This window comes from Amblyomma mixtum, chromosome 2 (genome assembly GCF_055824585.1).
Source record: "Amblyomma mixtum isolate Tamu chromosome 2, ASM5582458v1, whole genome shotgun sequence".
NCBI lineage: Eukaryota > Metazoa > Arthropoda > Arachnida > Ixodida > Ixodidae > Amblyomma > Amblyomma mixtum.
The window spans coordinates 222,150,536-222,169,983 of NC_143013.1; the positions used below are offsets into that span (position 1 = coordinate 222,150,536).

The 19,448-nt window shown below is 47.4% G+C and overlaps 2 protein-coding genes across 3 annotated transcripts in view; both read right to left on the reverse strand.

Annotated features, from left to right (window-relative positions):
* Window positions 1–222: 222 nt before the first annotated feature.
* The window catches only part of LOC149362707 (sphingomyelin phosphodiesterase 4), a 53,221-nt gene continuing 33,995 nt past the window's right edge, over window positions 223–19,448 (reverse strand). For both annotated transcript variants that reach the window (XM_089573178.1, XM_089573177.1), the window contains exons 13-16: window positions 18,990–19,159; window positions 14,093–14,371; window positions 3,923–4,243; window positions 223–2,050 (exon numbers count right to left, since the gene is read on the reverse strand). In XM_089573178.1, coding sequence (XP_089429304.1) covers window positions 1,700–2,050; window positions 3,923–4,243; window positions 14,093–14,371; window positions 18,990–19,159 — 1,121 coding nt within the window. In that variant the 3' untranslated portion in view covers window positions 223–1,699. The remainder of the gene's footprint in view (window positions 2,051–3,922; window positions 4,244–14,092; window positions 14,372–18,989; window positions 19,160–19,448) is intronic.
* LOC149362708 (uncharacterized) lies at window positions 14,773–18,379 on the reverse strand. Its single transcript, XM_089573179.1, has one exon. It carries the CDS (start codon window positions 17,822–17,824, stop codon window positions 15,815–15,817), a length of 2,010 nt encoding a protein of 669 aa, XP_089429305.1. The 5' UTR covers window positions 17,825–18,379; the 3' UTR covers window positions 14,773–15,814.

The following is a 19,448-nucleotide window of genomic DNA, read 5'->3' on the forward strand; positions in this document are numbered from 1 at the left end:
CTCATACTACCACAACATATTGTAAAAGGCAAATACCTTAATAGCTGTCGCTGAATCTCTCAATAACCAGTGGTAACCATCCTGTCAGCATTTTGAAGATATATTTTCTGTATCCAATATGAACAACACACAACAAAATTACTATTCGATTCATGTCATGATTTGCGAACATTCACACACACCTTAAAATGTGTATTGTGACTAAAGGAGAGACTGAGCAAGCACCGAGAACAAGCGGGCATTTTATTTATTTTTCTATACCCCGCAGGTACTAATCACAAGGCACTTTTCAACCAACAGCTACCTTTGGTTGCATTTAAGTGATGTGTGTGGCACCATCATACATAGTTTGTCTCACTTAACACTTTCCACAAACAAAAATAGGCTCAGAGTTAGAAGAGTTTTTTTTTTTCACATGGCATTGTCAGCAGTGTAGTACATCAGAATTCAGTTAAGACATGCTAACTAGCAGGCTGGTTAACTAATACTGAATAGCTAACTTTTTTAACTATACTGTTAGGTTCCTTATCATTTATAGGCATGTAACCCACAATAAGTAATGTCCATAACAGGAACGCAGTTACCTTCGGCGCTGTGACCAGAAGCTTGCAGGCAAACCAACCTCTCCAGTTCACGCAACTCGTCGAAATAGTTAAAATTTGTAGCCATGTTTTAGAAATTCTGAAAACTGATAAGGATTACTTACGGTGGGCTACATGCCTCTTAATAATTAAGGAAGCTAACAGTAATATAATAAAGTGTTAACTATTTAACATCACTTAACCAGCCTGCCAGTCCGCATGTCTTAGCTGCATTCTGATGTACTACACTGCTGACAATGCCATGCTGAAAAAGCACTAACTCAAAGCAATTTTTTTTATACTGCGGAAAGCCCTTGGTAAAACACCCTGTACAAACGCCAATAACTTTCCTGCATTCATGCATAATCTTCATGCTGCATTCCCAGGCAGTGAAAAAGTAGCCCCCACAAAACCCACTGAGCGCCCTGAGATACCAAAAGAACTCTTCAAGCAAAAGCACTAAAAATGTAAAACATAGCAATGTGCCATTACTCCATGCTCATCCCAAGATATCAGAGCTTGGTGCCTCACTAATGAGTTGCACGTGCATTGTCACCCCAAATAAGTTACGATCTTCACTCACTCTTATGAACTGCAGCAAAAAAAGCAAGCCACATTATGCCTGAATCTGTATAAGGAGTTTTCCTCTGGTCACGCATGCAGGGACTTTTCACACGTGGTTGTATGTGTCAACGAATGCAAAAATCAACTGAAAGTTTACACGACAGAGTAGTCAACGCCTTTGCAAGTGTAATTTTTACCACTCACACAGAACAATGCATGAATACAAGGCAACATTGTCAGCTGTACAAATTACCAGTATGTAGAGGGCAAGCAATCAGTCCAACCAGTCTTGTGCGTGCCCAAAATTTATACACTAACCACTTGACAGAGCTCCCAACACCAAAACTGGCGTCCACTTGTCCTCCGCATGCAGTATCCAAAACTTGCGCAGCAATTCGATGATGGTCTTGGAAGATGTACTTGACGACATTCATGAAGCGCACCACGAGCGACTACACGCACTTTCTAGTCACATCCCAGCTTGTCATTGTGTCTTTGTGAGTTGACGGCCTGGACACATTAGACCAGAAAAACCGTCACCGTTCTCGCACGAATCAGTCCGCAGCCTGATGGCTGTGTGACGCACGCCGCAAGCCCCAAGACCACGCTGCCCTGATCAGCACGGCCAGGCTGAAGCAGAGCAGCACCGCGAAGGAGACCGCCACGGGGCCGACGTTCCAGGTGTAGCCCAGGAAGAACAGGCAGGCCAGGTAGCCGAGGACTTGCCGGTGAGCCAGCGGCCGCAGGCAGAGTCGGGCGGGAAGCCGGTGCTCGTGTCGGACGTACGGCCGGCCCACGCCCGTCTTGATGGTCTCCGTGTACACGGTGGGCGGACGCAGCAACTGGCGGGCCACGTAGCCCCCAAAGCGCGGGCTTTCGTAGAGCAGCTCCAGTTCGTGTCCATACTGCACGTAGGGGAGACGGGGAAGAAATGAGTTCAGTTTAGTTTATGGGGTTTAACGTCCCAAAGCAACTCAGGCTATGAGAGACGCCGTAGTGAAGGGCTCCGGAAATTTCGACCACCTGGGGTTCTTTAACGTGCACTGACATCGCACAGTACACGGACCTCTAGAATTTCGCCTGCATCGAAATTTGACCGCTGCGGCCGGGTTCAAACCCCGTCATTTGGGTCAGCAGCTGAGTGCCATAACCACTGAGCAACCGTGGCGGGGCCGGGGAAGAAAAGAATTCAGCTGGTCTTCGCTCTGGTGAGAACTACAGATGCAGAAATGCAGTGTGGACTCATCTTGCACAAGACTGTCAACAAACACAAATAAGAAGTAACTGCGCTGTTTATTCGCGCATTTCATCATGATCAAAATAAAAATTAAGCTGGAGAATCAATGCAAACATGTAAATGACCACAGTGCAGACATTTACCGAGTGTATTCTAAGAGGTAAACTGTCTAATTAGTGCACTCCCCACATATAGTGGAGACTCCTTGCAGTGAAGAGCACAAAAATAGAGGTTTGCGAATATTGAATTTATGTTTCTGAAGCAAACTGAGTATTTTCTAACATTAGCAAACACATGTACAGCAAACAAATATTGTTTTCACTAGCTTTTAAACTGACTGTGTCTATAAGGCCTACCAGTAATTAAATAGCAGAGGGCTGATCATGTATTTGTAAGAGTAAAGAACTTTATTTTATAGACTAATACCCTGTTTACAATGCTTTGAAGAATACAACTGTAAAGAATATAAGATGGCGAATTCAAACATTTTTCGACGTACATCAAATTTCTTAAGTCCATAGATTTTTTCTTACTCACCCAACATGCTGGTAAATAAAATCATCGCTCATCTGTGTGCGATATCTGCACCTCCACATAATGCTACCCGATTACTCAAGCCTGCCAAATATGGAAATTGTTGACCCGAATCTGGAAACGGCACACCTGTTGAATGACGGGAACCCCAGCAACACGGTTTCAAGATTCCAACAAAAGAAAATTATGGATGACAATGGCTGCCACGGAACAGCAGCAGTGCTTGCGGACTACACCTTTGCCCGCTCTGCTACTCCCTGCAAGCCCCGTTTTCCGGCGCTCCACGTCTCTTATCGCAGTAATCAAGAACAAGGAGATGGCTGGTGCCGTTCGTTATCAACAGCATGTTTGCAGCCAGCCGCAGACTATCACAGGCCAACGCAATAACATGAAGTATGGTCCTGCATGAAGCAGTCCCCCCATAGTGGCACCAGATGGCCGTCTGTGCATTGGCTTTCTCTGCAAGGTCTGACATCGTTATCCGCATGCATGCTCTGGGTGCATACTGGCTGGCACTTGTAAGCGGGAAGAACAAGTTCGCCAATGTCAAGAGCCAGGTGGTGCCATTTTGAAACGTCGTGATGTTTGGCTGAGAGTTCAGAGGAACATGAAATCTCATGACTTCTGAATGTTTAAGTGGTTTGAATACTTTGAGCAGCTATCAGTGGGCTCGTTATAAGTGGGCTCGATTGTACTGGGCACTTCTCAAAGTGGCTGGTTATTGACCAGTTGTTACTAACCAGAGGTACAAGCACCTCCTCTCCATATTACATTATACGATACCACACAACAGAAGGACAGATTTTGTGAAAAATGAGGGTAGTAATGCTAATGGATTAAAAAACAAGGACTGCAGGAGGGAGCAGTGCCCATGCTGTCTTCCCCCTCACAGTCCTCCTCGTCTCTTTGCACTCACACCATGCACAGAAAATTGTCTGAAAAGCCAACACCACCCCGTGCTACGCGCTGGCCGGCGGAAAATTTGCCGCCCCTGCACAGCACCCACCTTGGCATTGAAGGCGGAGGACAGCAGGTGCAGGATGCGCACCAGGAAGACGACTTCGTAGCTGCGGATGGGCTCCGTGTCTGGGTTGCCGTGGTAACCAAATGCATTGACGCCGCACATGCTGCGCTGTGTGTCGTAGCGCCTGCCAGAGAAGTCCGCGATGTCCTGCGTGTCGTAGCCCCTGCCGGAGAAGTCGGCGACGCGCTGCACGCCATAGCCCTTGCCAGGGAAGTCGGTGATGTCGCGCGACAGTGCAGACGAAGGCTCTCTCAGCGACTCTGTAGGCATGGTGGCGGAAGACGGATCTGGAACATTCTCCAGCTGCAAAGGAAAGCATCAGGTCTGAGCAAGCGCAGGTGCGAAGAACAGCCCTACCATGCAAGGCAGTGTCAACTGCTATATAACATCACAGTTCATTCATGCTTGAAATGTGGGCACTGCACAAATCAAGTTCACCATCCAGGCTTCAAACTGACTACCAGGATACTGGACTATAGCTTGAGCCATACCTCCTAATAGCAAGGGTCTTAAGTCAGTATTCCACAAGAAAAGACGTTCACGCTTTGCAAGGTCAGTTCAGCAGACAGAGGAGAAGGAGAGAAAAAAATTGCCGATGATTATGTTACTTCCTAATGCGAAATTTGAGCGCAGCTCATCAGCTGTTCCAGCTTTTCAATAGATTGAGGCACAGAATTCTAGCAAGACATGCAAGTGCAATTACAGACAACTTGTTATTTTTCAAGCACATTTCTTCTTTGAGAAACACTCCACTAACAGTTCTTGATTGTCATGAAGGAAGCTTTGTGGACGGAGAAATAGATGGATATATGGTCGACTTGCTGCACCAATGCCTGGTTCTCAAAGACGAGGTCTGTGCAAGTATTTCGTGAGGTTGTCACAGCTGTGGGAGCCGTTATGAGAGAGAGGAACCGGATGATCCCCCGCATAAGTGGTAAGAAGTTCCCGCTTCTCTTTATATCTACATTTAAGTCCCCACCCACCCTGCCACCCTGGCAGGTGGCAGCCTTTGTGGCACAACGTTGTCAATGCCAAAGCATGCAGTGCACACCTGTCACTACCTACTACAAGGCCCACTGTTCCAAGAGTGTGTTGTGTTGTGTTGTGTTGTGTTTAATGGCGCATAAGCGGCTAAGGCTATCATGCGCCAAGAACAAGGTTTAGTAAAATTAGCTCGAGCAAAGTTTGAAGACAAAGTGTATAAAAACGGTGGTGTAAAGGGCCTAAAAGTTATTTTTATTACCTGGCTCATTAAATACAAACTTTTTAGAAATGGCTGTATGCAGAAGCTTTTAAAAGTTGGTTAACCTCTGTGGACATCCTTGGCTTGCCAAGGATCTCGAGGCCACCAACTACTCAGATAAAAACCTCAGCCTCCTTCTCAGGACTGAGAAAGGGCTGAGGTGTATCGTTTTAAGTAGAGAAGCACAGGATAAGAACATTACAGGTTTTGAAGAGCACCGGCTTCCTTTAAAAAGCTAAAAACATCAAGCATACTAACGGGTGCATGTTCAGCTAAAATCAACGCTGGATGAAATGGGATATGTTCTTTGTAAAATATGGCAAAATATTTTTTCCTTAATGATTCAAGTTTTGTGCATGATAGTAGTATGTGGTTTACGGTAAGTTCATGTCCACATTGCTCGCAAACAGGTTTGTCTTTCTTTGTTAGCAGGAAGTTGTGTGTCAGATGAGTGTGTCCAATACGGAGACGGCATAAAATAACTTCGATGAATCGTTTTTGGTGTGAGCATGATTTCCATTCGCCTAGGATGGGTTTTACTAAATGTAGCTTATTATTTCTTTCGATGTTCCATTGCGACTGCCATTTATTCCTTAATTTGCACTGAATCAACCTCATACCATCTTTGTAAGGAATGTACACTTTCTTTACTTCTTTGTTCCGAGCTTTTGCAGCACATTCATCCGCCTTCTCATTGCCAGTGATTCCAATGTGACTGGGAACCCAGCAAAATTTTATGTCTTGTCCCTGTATTGTGGCGCTTCTTACGTTGTGTATGATATCACCAATTAGTGGTGTCACTGCATTTCTATGGTGAAGTGAGGTTAGTATGCTCAGAGAATCAGTGTAAATGATACTGTTCTGAATGTTCTCATTTATTATTTTTTCTACAGCCACCAAGACTGCGTAACATTCGGCGGTGAAAATGGATGTACACTCAGGTAGCCGTACTATTTTTTCCCAATTATTCTGAACTACAGCACTTCCCACGTAGTGCGCCGATTTTGATCCATCGGTGTAAAATGCTTCGTATTCTCCGTATTTTTCGTTTAGTGCTAAATATTCCTGTAATATATGTTCATGTGGAGTATGTTTTTTCTGAAATTGTGTTAATGTGAAGTCGCACACAGATGGTAGGCAGTACCAAGGAGGGAGTGGATCACGTTTGCGGGCAATATTAGGCAATGTGTCCATTATATCTAGTTCTTGGCATTTCTCTTCAAAGCGGAGAAGAAGTGGCCTGATTGCGAGGGGTCTGTTGGTAAATAGTGTTCGAGATGAACACTTTGTAACGAGTGGGTAACAGATGTGTTTAGGCTGGGAACGGATCTTTAAAATGTATGAGCATGTGAGCGTTGTTCTTCGGTCTGCAAGTGGTGGTTCATTGGTTTCTACGTACAGGCTTTTTATTGGTGACGTCCTGTATGCACCAGTTGAAAGGCGCAATCCCAAATTGTGCACAGGATCCAGTCGCTTCAAGAACGATGGCCTTGCTGATCCATACACTATGCAACCATAATCTAGAATGGAACGTACTACAGAGCGATAAATGTGTAGAAGACATACCCGATCAGAACCCCAGTGTTTGCGTGATAGGACTTTCAGTATGTTCAGTGCTAGCGACGCCTTCTTTTTCAGTGCATTGATGTGAGGCAGGAAAGTTAGTTTTTTGTCGAAGGTGATGCCTAGAAATTTGTGTTCCTTTTTGAAAGGCAGCTCGGTTTGGTTGAGGTGTAATGTTGGATTTGTGTGCAAGCCTCGTTTCAGTGAAAAAAGTAAGGCCACTGTTTTCTGTGGTGAGAACTGGAAACCATTCTTGTCTGCCCATGTTGCCATTTTGTTGATTGTAAGCTGTACTTGTCGTTCGCATGTGGATATATTGGAAGATGTGCACGCTATCTGAAGATCATCAACATACATTGAATACATAATGGACCTTGGGATTATTTTTCTAATAGAATTCATTTTTACAACGAAGAGAGTTGTGCTTAAAATGCACCCTTGAGGAACTCCATTTTCCTGAATGAAGTCCCTCGAAAGGGTCGAGCCTAGGCGGACATTAAATGAGCGGTTAGACAAAAAGTCTTTAATGGAGTTCAGCATTCTGCCATGGATGCCGAGCTCAGCTAAGTCCTGGAGGATCCCGAACCTCCAGGTTGTATCATATGCTTTCTCTAAATCAAAAAAGACGCTAAGACAGTGTTGTTTGTGTATAAAAGCTTCTCTGACTGTATTTTCGAGACGGACTAGGTGATCTGTAGTGGAGCATCCTTTTTTAAATCCACATTGATGGATATCAAGCAGTTCACAGGATTGCAGAACAAAGGTTAGTCTTATATTTAGGACACTTTCGAAGGATTTGGCGAGGCAACTGGTTAAGGCTATGGGTCTATAACTGCTAGGAGAGGTTGGGGGTTTACTAGGTTTAAGAAACGGGACAATAATAGCTTTCTTCCAGGCTTCAGGTATTTTCCCTGACATCCAAACTGTGTTAAAGAATCTCAAAAGTGCTTCTATGGCAGGCTCAGAAAGATGTGCAAGCATTTCATAATTTATATGGTCGGGTCCTGGAGCAGTTTTTTTTCCGGCAGACAGTACTGTATTGATTTCTTGGAGGGTAATTAGACTATTGTATTTTTCATTTGCACCTCCAGTTGATGGGAGCCTCTGTTTTTCAGCTGTATTTTTGTATTTTAAAAAGGCCTGCGTGTAGTGTGATGAACTTGAAACTGCAGTGAAATGTTCCCCCAATATGTCTGCCTGTTCCTGTATGCTTGTTTGTGTTCCGGGTGTTGTTAAAAAAGGAATTGTGAATGGTGAAAAGTTGCCGTTTATTTTTCGAACCTGCTCCCACATTTTTTTAGATGGGATCTGACTGTTGATATTTGAAACATAATTCTGCCATGAAGCTTTTTCGGCACTGCGACGGACATACCGAGCTTTAGCTTTTGCCTTTTTAAAATTTAGGAAATTTTCATGTGTCGGATACCTACGGAATTTACCCCACGCTCTATTTTGCTGTTTTTTTGCTTCTTTACAGTCCTTTGTCCACCATACTTTATGGTTTTGTCGCGCCACTCCTGACGACTGAGGAATAGCTGTGAGTGCGGCAGTTATGATACAATTAGTGAACTTTTCGTTTATCTCGTCAACGGTAAGATTTCCTAAAACTATATCTTCTAAAGTTGCCTTTGCTCTAAAAAGTGACCAGTCGGCGAGGTGAAGCTTCCAGCGCCGTGGCCTTGTGGGGATTATTTCCGGTGGTGATGTTAAAGTGATTAGTATAGGGAGGTGGTCACTGCCGTATGGGTTATCAATGATATCCCATTTAAAATCATTAAAAACAGAAGGTGAGCTAAAAGACAAATCTAAAAAGGTCATTTTCCCCGAGGCAGGGGAGCAGTAGGTGGCTTTTCCTGTATTTAAAAGACATACATTGTTTGTGAGGATAAAATCTTCGATTATTTGACCCCTAGAGTCACAGTGCTCGCTTCCCCAAAAAGGGGAGTGAGCGTTAAAGTCCCCAACTACTAGATACGGTTCTGGAAGTTCATTGACAAGTTCTTGTAAATCGTGGACTGTTAATGTAAAGTGTGGAGGAATATATACAGAACAGATAGAAATTGTTTTATGGCTGACGACACTGACCGCAACAGCTTCGAGTCTTGTTTTTAGTTTAAGCTCTCGAGCTGGGACACCGTTTTTCACTATGATGGCTACGCCTCCCGACAGCCTGCTCGCCTGCTCTCGATCGCGGCGGAAAACAGTATAATTCTTAAGAAAGTTTTTTTTTTTGGGACCTAAATTTGTCTCTTGTAGACATAAAGCAACAGGAGCGTGCGCTCCTAGTATGTCTTTTATGTCACTGTAGTTGTTTAGAAGTCCTCTACAGTTCCATTGTATTATGAAAGCCATCTTAATTTTGTGCTTCTATAGGGTGAAAAAGTAGATTAAGTTGTCGATGGCCCCGTGACTCGGGGCCTGTCTTTTTTTGACCGATCCAGGGAGCTCCGCCGACCGTCCGACGTGGACGGCGCGGGGCTGCCCGGGGTCGTGTCCATCGCCTCTGTGGAGGCGCTGGACGACCGTGCAGGAGGTATGTTGATTTTCGAGTTTGACCTCGACCTGTGGGAAGAGGTCTTGAGGCCCGCCGACCCGGGGGTCTGCGTTGCCTCCTTTGGGGTTTGCGGAGTAGCGCTAGCTACTCCACACGGGGGCGCGGGTGGCCCCGCCACAGGCACACTGCGTGTGGCCTGGACGGGTGCCGAAGCCTGGTGTGGTGTGCCGCGCCCACGCACCACATCAGCGAAGTTTGTTTTTGCACTGAAAGAGAATGTGTTCGTCTGAGCATATCGCCTTCTTGCTTCCTTGAAAGAAATGTTTGCCGTAGTCTTGAGAGTAATTATTTCTTTTTCTTTTTTCCAAGAAGGACAAGCTCTGGAGTAGGCAGCATGTTCTCCTTCACAGTTTGCACACCGCGGTGTAGCAACACATTCTTCAGATTGGTGTTCCTTTGACGAGCATTTTGCGCAAGTTTTGCGGCCGCGACAACTCTGGGAGCCATGGCCGAATCTCTGACAGTTAAAACATCTTCGTGGGTTGGGTATATATGGTCTTACATTTATTTTCAGGTAACCAGCTTCAATGCTTTCAGGCAGTGTGCTGGTATTGAAAGTGAGGATCAGGTGCTTCGTGTCTATTTCCTTGTTATCCTTCCGGATCTTTATGCGTTGAACATTTATGACATCTTGGTCAGTAAGGCCCTCAAGCATTTCTTTCTCAGAGAGGTGGATAAAGTCGATTTCAGATATGACGCCTCGGACAGTATTCAAAGATCGATGTGAAGTGACAGAGACTGGGATTTCCCCAATGGACGCAAGGTTTGAGAGTTTAGAGTGTTGGACAGTGTCACGAAGTTCGAGCAGTAAGTCACCGCTGGCCATTTTGGATACCTTGTACCCAAGGCCCAAGGTGTTTGTAAGGCACTTTGCTACTAGGAACGGGGATATCAGTCTTGCTTGTTTTCCTTCTGCTTCGCTATGGACAACATGAAATTTTGGGAAAGATAGCTTTCTTTTCTGAAAAAAATCGTCTGCATCGTTCCGCCCTCTTTTTAGAGAGCGATCTGGTTTGGAAAAAGGGGGAGCCATAAATAATTAATGTTTTTCAGTCATGGTGCCAGCCACCCACCATAGAGCCCAACAAGGGGACGGGACAGGAACTTACAAGCAAGTCCTGCCCACGCCAGCTGTACACCCCAACTATAACCTAATATGACTCAACTCAGGGTAGTTGGTCACACACGGTTAACCCTCGCCGCCAGGAAAAAGAGGAAAAAACTGAAGAAGAGAGGAGGATACAGGAAAGTTGTAAGAAAGGAAATAGGAAAGTGATAGGTAGAGGGGAGGACAGGAAAAGGCGACTGCCGATTTCCTCCGGTTGGGTCAGGCCGGAGGTGCCGTCTACAGGAAGCTGGGGCCAAAGTGGTGTGTTGCCTCCGCCGAGGGGCCTTAAGGGTCCAAACGCTCGGCATCGGCTCAACCACCAGGATCCCCTTTTCCCCGGACACGGCGATGCCACGCACGGCTAAGCGCGGATGCTCGGGTCCGTGGTGACGCATTGTTCACCATCATCCCCTTGCGGGGATGTCCCTGCGGATGCTCGGGTTAACCCCGTGGTGTCGCCACTCACCAACGTCTGCATGTTGCAGACGCCTCCCTGCGGGGGCCACTGTTCCAAGAGGGCAGTTATGCACCTTCCCTCTGGTTCAGCTGTTCACCCAGATGTGTGAGACATATAGTGCACATTTCCTTTCCTCAAAAACCAATTTACAAATTTTACCCTCTGCTTTCCAAGCCCCGCTCTATTGGTTTCCCAGCTGTAGCATTTCCTTTCCTAAAAAAAAATACCGAAGACACTTTGGAAATTCTAAAAATTCTAAAGTGAGCTTGATGAAAACCTTGTGGCCAACACACTGCTGCTTCCCCGAAACCACCTGGCGCGGAATCACTGAGCCGCTTCGGAGCCATGCGTATTCGCTTGACTGCAATGAGATGACTGGTGAAGGAGCGGCGGTGTAGCTGCCACCGTGTGTGCGCCCGTTCTACCGCTACTGTGTGACGTCACGGTGGCTATGCACAGCTGCGCCCCCCACTGTCGCGCCAGTTGCTAAGGAGGGGAGGAGGTTGCGCTTTTACTTTCTCCTTTCCAAGCTACCGCTCCATTGGTTTCTCCATTGGTTTCGCAGCTCTAAGGGTGTCCACAGCTAGTTACAACGAAAAACAGCGACGCGACCGACCCCACGAAACACAGAAACGGGCACCTAGGAGCTGCGCTCTAAAATACTAAAGAACTGAAACAGTGACAAAAATATACAAATTTGCATTTTCACAAGAAGCCTGCTTTATTTCACAGCTGTAATCAACAAAATATATGCCGACCTCAAACCATTCCAAATGCCCGAGATCACGGACTCCTCCACCAATCTTCCCCTCATATGCTGGTCCATGAAGGGCCCTCAGCATATAAGCAATTCTGAACCACTCTTCGAGAGAATACATGGCGATTTGCATGCAACAGCCTCTTGGAGTTGTCTCTGGCAATAATTAGTGAGAAATCACAGGCTGGAGAAAAACGTTCCTCCATTTCATGACAAGAATGGGTGGCTTTCACGTACAAAATGTGCAACACACTGACATGACTGCTACCAATCGCACCGAAGTGCAACCTTTTGAATGTGCATTACGGGTAAAATTGAATTTGTGCTGCAGGCATAAATGTTAATTACTTTTATTTCCCAACTATAATCAAAGCTAAAAGATGTGCAGCGATCCCCCTAATTTCTCACACATTAATTTATACCCTATTGCATGGCTGTTTCAGTACTGCATTCAGCAAGGTTGGAGGCGTCTGCTTCTTCCGGCGTTGAAGCAAAGCAATGTTCAAGGACCACGAAAGACGGGATGTGGTACACAAATCAAGAAAAGTGAGGCAAGAAACCTTCTTAGTGTGGTTATTGGTTCTCCACTGGTGCGTGAAAGAGTATTTGGCTCGGAGGTTCATCCAAGTGTTTTTATTTAACAAAGTGGCAGTTTAGATTCGACGTTCGCAACCTGGCCCTGGGGCGCGATTACGGTTTTTGTCTCAATTTTGGGACTCTGACGTCAAAATGACGACACCGCGAGATGCGAACGCGAAGACAACCAATCAGCGGTGGCCAGTGAAGTCCCTAGTTAGGGGCTTTAGCGGCTAGTAGCAGGGCTCCACCCAGGAAGCATTTAGTTGCGCAATAGGGGACCGTATGCAAACGTTTTGCTGTAAACAAGCCGTTAATAAAATGAACAATGCTTTATTTTCCCAACAAACTATGTTTCAAACCTAACAACATTAAGCAAAACAAGAAGCGTTCTCAGTTCTGCAATTAAGTTTGCTCTTCAGTCACTTTTGCTGCCGCGAGAGCGCACTGACGCTGGAAAAGCGTCGGCTAGGTGGCGTGAGCTGCCGCCTGATTCAAAGGATTCAGCTACATTCAGCCTTATCCCTCCACCCACATATTCACCCATCGTAAACATGGCAGCCAGAAACAAAAATCAGCTGATTCGACGGCTGTCCTATTTTTTTACACATTACGTAGAATCAAAATACTGCGCAGACGTCTTAAGTGCGCGGAAAAATCTGTTTAAAGGCAGTGATCGCTACGAGCCTGCCGAAATCAATTTGCAAGGAGCGCTTGGCTCGAAGACCGGCGAAGGCAGCTTCAAGGCAAGTTCACACTGGCGAGTTGCAAACGTCGCGCTAGTATTCTAGGCGACCGATTTCGGTCGGTTTCCGAAGTACATTTAAAGCGGGCAGGGAGCGTAATAAATCGATTTAAGCCTGTCGCGCGACCTCCGCAACTCGCCAGAGTGAACTCACCTAGCCTGCTATCGACGGCAAATGTGCTCAAAGGGCGATGCGTGGTTCTATTTACTTTTGTTCAGAAAATACCAGGCGACCATGAATAATCACACTGCAGCAATTGCCGACACACAGGAGCAGCAGACCGGTGCAGCTGCTGGGAGCTTGCAATCTCACTGCGGGAATTAAGAGCCGGCACGCGCCCGGTAACTGCGCCAACAATCACTCACGACGCCTCGTAACCAACTCATGCCGCCCGCTTCGGGTTAAGCACTTGACATTCGTGTTGTTGCCGTTCCGTTCGGATGATGCTCGGATGACGCCGCCAGGGATACTGCGGTGGCGAAAGTTTATGCGAAGGAAGTCCTCCTTCGCCGCCGCCTTGTCTTGGGGGTCTCGCCGGAAAGCGCGCACCATCTGCGACTTAACTTTGACAGTGGTCTCCGCAACTCACCGCAAACACTTGCACAGCCGGTTGGGCTACGCCGACGTTTACTTCATTTCCGACGGTGTCTTGAAACCCACCGGCGGCGAAGGCGCGCACAGCACTTGCCGCTCCACTGACCGCGCACTCACCCGCACACCTCCAAGTTCAACGGCGAGTTCGTCGCACAGCCGTTGGGCTCCTTCCTATGTCAAAACGTCGAAACAACTCGTCCGGCACGTCAAAACAGTCTTCATGCACCCTCTTACACCGTTGCTCGCGCGGCCACCGGCCATGTAAACAACCGCCATTTTCTGTCTCAAGCGGTTTGAGACCACTCGTTCCAATCCCGAAAAATCGTCTCAATCGGCTCGCATAATTAGGTAAGCAACGTCAACACTTCTGCCCGTTTTATGACGTCGGCCGGTGACGCAAAAAAACAATATGACCGCTGGTCACGACCGACCAATAGGAACGGGGCAAATGAGACACTTTTTGAGACACTTTCCGATTGAGATGATTTCGAGCGACTCGTAATCGCACCCCTGAACCCCTTTAACCTATGGGCTTCATGCCAAATGCCACCCACCTTGAAGGTGGCACAGAGGTCGTCCACCGAGGCACGCAGGTAGTGGAGCGTCCGCTTGCGCTCGGCCACCTCATCGGGGGCCCCGGATGGCATCAGTGAGCTGAGCGCAGATCGCAGGGATCCCCCGAGACGACCCCACCACGTGGTGGGGGCGGGTGGGCGCTGATCTCGCCGCTGCTGGCTTCCGCCGTCGGTGAGGTCGACCTCATGGCCTGAACTGTGCAGCTGCCACCTGACAACCCGCTGTGCCTGCAGTGCCAGCTGCACCAACTGCACCAACTGCAAAGCACCAGAAGAAGGCGCGATCTTAGCGCCACACCTTGATGTGCTGCACAATCTTTGCACAAGCAGATTCAGTCAAACTCGCGAAAAAAAAAAAGCCTATGAGTTCGATACAATGCGCAATTCGGCGTAAAAGTAGCAGCAAATTTAACATAAAAACACACTGAGGTGGAAAAAAATATGTATTTCTACGACAGCCACTTACTGTAGAAGGGTTTACAGCGCAAAAAGAGATGACTTGCTTATTGACTTGCTTGAAGACAGGGACTTGCTTATTTCGCCAAGCCCTCTCTCCCTTCTAGCGCAAACGTCAGTCTTGCTCTTCAAAATGGTGCGCAGCATGGTTCTTGGCACCTTCAACGTTGTGGCAACTGGGGATTTAAGGGGGGAGGCTACCCTTGAGCATCAACTTTTTTATTTCTTGAGATATCTGGATGAAATTTTCAGGATAAGCTTGTAGCACAAACATTTGAAGAACTACCAAGTTTCATGAAGCTGTGCCCACTGGTTCTCAAGTTATAGAAGTATATCAAGGTTGTTTACATGGGTTCCTTGGGAAATGCCTGGAGAGTTTGCAAAATGTGCTGGCACTTTGAAATTCAGCATAGTCATTCCTGGATAGGTACCCCAGGGCAAGACAAGGCCGTTTTTCTAAATTTCTTTGCTAAAAAATTTTTGCGCTGCCCTAAATTTAGTGTTACTTATTGGACCTTCATTAACCAAATTTTAATTGTTTATTACGAATTCCACAGACAATATCTTAAAAAAACGGGCTTGTCTTGCCCTCAGAAATTTATTCAGGTATGGTGCAAAAGAAACCCCATGAAATTCTGATAAGTGGTTCCCAAGATATGGCTTTCCCTAGCAGCCACACCAGGCAAAAAACTGATTCTGAGAAAATGGCCTTAGAAGGTTGACAGTACATCAACTTTTTTGTTTCTTGAGATATCTTGATGAAATTTTCAGGGTAGGCCCACAGCATGAACATCTGAAGAATTGCCAAGTTTCGTAGAGTTTTGCCCACTGGTTCTCAAGTTACAGGAGTATATTGAGGTGGTTTACATAGGTTCTTTGGGACAGGCCAGGAGAATTTGCAGAACGTGTTTGCAATGTGAAATTAATAATGATAATTCCTGGATAGGCACCTCAGGCAACAACAAGGCCCTTCTAAATTTATTTGGTGAAAAATTTTAGCACAGCACTGAATTTAATTACTTAGACATGCACTAATTAAACAAATTTTAATTATAAACAATTCCAAGCAATATATCTTCAATAAATGGGCTTTTCTTGCCCTAAAAAATTTATGTACAGGATAAAAAAAAACATCAAGGAAACCTGATGAGTGGCTTCTGAGATATGCTCGAATGAGCCCGTCATACAAGGGGAGAAATAAATAATGCAAAGAAAATGGGCTCGAAATGTGAGACACTTATAAGGCTAGAACAATCCTGCTGCATAGCTGGAGCTGTCTCTGTGCTCTTTCTTTTTTTGCCGCCTCCGAGTTTTCATTTCTTTCTGTTTCTCAGCCTTGCCCATGCGCAGAGCATCTTTCTCTGCCGCTCGCTGGATGGCTAGGTGGCCAGGTGTGAGCCCCACTGACATAGAGATTTCTTTTGTGGCCCTGCAGCATCCAGCATTATACCTTAGTACTGCTTCATGCAGTGCTGTCTCCACAGCAATTAAAGATGCGTGTTGCTCCTTCGGCATTAGGGACCACAAGACTGAGTGAAACGACTCCGACGCGTTTTGGGTCTTCGCTCCCAGGCAACGTCGGAGCAGCGAATCCTGCGAGAGGCGCTCATATATAGGCAGCATAGCCTCAGCAACATAGCCTGGAAGATTGTATGTATGTTTCGGCTGGGCTACTCCTTTTGCTGCAGCAGCCTTATGCCGGCACCATGAGTCGGCACCCTCAGGGCAAAGTTCGTGATGAGGCGCTGCTTCAGTTGAAGTGACGTGGTGGTATGATGCCATCACCGCACGCTGCATGGCAGCCACATCATTAGAGTTGTTCCTGAGGGCCCAGCCATAGTATCCTGTTAATTTTTCAATGAGGGCCTTTGTAAGCCTGCCCTTGCCTCCTAATGGCTTCTCACTTTTCTGCACAAGATTGCGCAGTGCAGTCCCCATCCTTTTCTGAACGTGGTTCAGGCACTCTTCTTTCGCAATGGGAACAAGGCCATAAACGTTCTCTTGCACAAGGGCAGAGAAAGTGGCACTGTCGCCGTCAGACACAAGTGTCACATAACGAAGGTTGTGTTTGCGGACAGAACGTGAAAAGAGAATCAGGGCTGCCTCCACCTCCATCCTCCCGGATTTTGCATCGGTGTTTTTTTGGCACTCATGATTCTCATGCCAGCTTAAGTAGTCCGAGTCCCCAGGTTTTGGTCCTATCTGACAACCAAGGCACTGGTTCGATAGGACTACAGCGTCCAAGATAAGGCCCGTGTGGTATTCGATGATCGCCCCAACTCCAATGTGGGACGTGTGACCCCGCTTGTGCCACGTGCCATCGTAAATCACAGTAATGTCCCTGGAAAAGCCTGGGTCCATCTGCTTGTAGGCTTCTTTTACCGCAGTAGCCGATTCGGCGTAGAACTTTTCCATGCACTTAGCCTCTGGGTCCCTGAAGGTCTTCTTCAAGTGCTTCTGAAATGTGCGATGGTGTAGACCTCGGTGCGACACGTTCATTGCTGCCCAGAAGTCATTGAGAGCTGTTTGGCCCTTCCCTATTTGTTTCATCGCCATAATTGCTCGAATATTGACGTCAAAAGCCTGTCCTTCGTTCTGGCGCGCAGAATTCCACTTACTCGCAACAACCCCACAGCGTGGGCACATCACCTCAAGTTTTGTTGCCAGTCCAAGTTTAGTGCCTTCTTGAATTGTCAGCCCACTTGCAAGGCAATGCTGGCACAAGAAGCTGGAGAGCAGGTCCCCTAGCACATCCATTTGCACAAGGCAAAATTTCCCACCTTCAGTTGCTTCAGTTGTAGCGCTGCAGCTGGCGGGTCCGGGATCGGGCGTCATTGCTTCGAACTTTCTGTGTGTGGCTGGCATGGCGCCAAGTTGCTCCTGAACGGCAGCACGTTGTGCCTCCGCCGCCTCTATCTCCTCGGGCGTAAAGAAATGTGTTCTCAAGCGAACGGTGGACGACGCGTTCTCGCCCTTGGGAGGAGATGCGGGACCGGGGCTGAAGGCCGCGATCGCTGATGTTGGTGGGCTCGGATCACCAGGCGCACTTGAAACCGCGGATTCTTGTGCCGATGAAGCAGGTGGTAGTACGTTGCTGGATGCGGCGACGCATTCGTCTTGCACCGTTGCAGCAGGTCCTAGCACGCTGGAAGCATCGATGCAGTCGTCGGCAGCGCGCTTCGCCATGCGGATGGACCTCATGGAACGCTTACGGGCACCGAACGCGTGTCGCGTCTTGGATTTCGTCGTAGGCATCGTGGCCGACCACGCAACGATCAACAAGTTACACGACACTGTTCAAAGGGCGCGGCGACAGACAGCAAGGACGGCGATCGCAAAAATGGCGAAAGGCGAACGCACCGCACAAAGAGCAAGAAGCAGGAGCGAGGAGCAGACGACGCGGCGCGGGGGGCAGCCGGCGGAGACCATCGCGTCAGCGCGCGCAGCAGCCAATAGCAGCCGCCCGCTCCCCCTCGTTCTCGAGGAGCGCGCGCTTGGTCCAATCGTAGCCTCGGATTTCAGGCGCGGGAAACTCGAAAGCAGCCGCGAGGCCCCCAATCAAAAGCTAGCCACGCCTCGAGCACGCTGCCGCCGTCGCCGCCTCCGGCAGCAAAGAAAAGCGCAAGAATTCACGAACAAAACAAGACCAAAATGGCGGCGCTCGGTTCAACGGGCGAGGAATGGCGCGCGCGCGTAGTTGGGGCATTTTCGGCGCTTGCTCGTGGCTCTGGGGCTGCCGTGGCTTGTTGTATATCTAATTTTAAATATTTCCACGGCGAATTAGACGTTGATAATTACAGAAAAGGTAGTTTATAGCATATACAACCGGAATATATACTTTTACAAAAATCGACTTTTTTGCGATTTTTCGGTTTTCAAAGGTCGCGTCCCCCCTTAATCTCAGCTCATTCAACTGTCTTAATTTCCAGTTTGATGGAAATTGCTAGGCATGTGAGAATATTTGATAATTTCGAACGTTCAGTCGAATAATAAGGTATTCGTTATTGAATACAATCCGAATGTTTAATATTCAAAATATTCGTCTTGAGCTTAAGGCATCGCTGTGCCGGCTTGGTTTATCGGTCGACTCCACACGCACGCGGTTTTGTGATGTAAGTGTGGTTTTGCTGGTGCGGTTGTAGTGCTTACAAGTTCGTTTTTTTTAATGGTTAACATTCAACGTCCAGATTTAACTGCCATAACCAATAATGTGCTATGACAGCACTGCCATAAGCGGCCTATTTTACCATACAACACATGGTAAAGCTGACGGAGCCGTGACTGACAACTGTTATATCCGATAATATTGCTACAACATTCACACACATAGGGACACTAGTGACAAAGTAAGAGTTCATGCTGATTCTCCCACATTTCTGCAAGTGGACAAACAACTGCACATAATGACGAGTGGTCCAACCTGCTTGCGTCGGTCGTCACCAGACAGCGGGCAGTGCACAAAGCCAGGCTCCTCGACGTCAGCCATGTGCTGCTTCACGAGGTTGGCTACCGTGGCCCCCACTGCCTGCCGCCGAAGACCAGTGTTGGGTGAGGGCGACTGCACAGCCCCGCTGGTCAGGCTGGTCTCCGCTGAAAGGGACAAGGAGGACAGAAGGTGTCATAACTGCAAGCGAGTTAGTCGCAAGATTAGCTGCGTTTTACGACTCATGTGCAGAATGACACAAGGAACTGCCCACGGCATCACTTCAAAACGTATCGTTATTGTGAACCGGAATGCAAATCAGTTGTGAGATACCGCAGAATCGCCCTCTGGCAGATAGTTCTTCACACTGTCTGCTAGCCAGCAGCACCTACTGTATAGCCTTTGTCAAAAGCTTAAAGACAGACTGGGTTCTGCGAGCACCCCCCTGGACTCTCC

Coding starts and splice junctions, on each gene's coding strand:
- LOC149362708 (XM_089573179.1), bottom strand. CDS start 17,824: ATGCCTACGACGAAATCCAAGACGCGACACGCGTTCGGTGCCCGTAAG.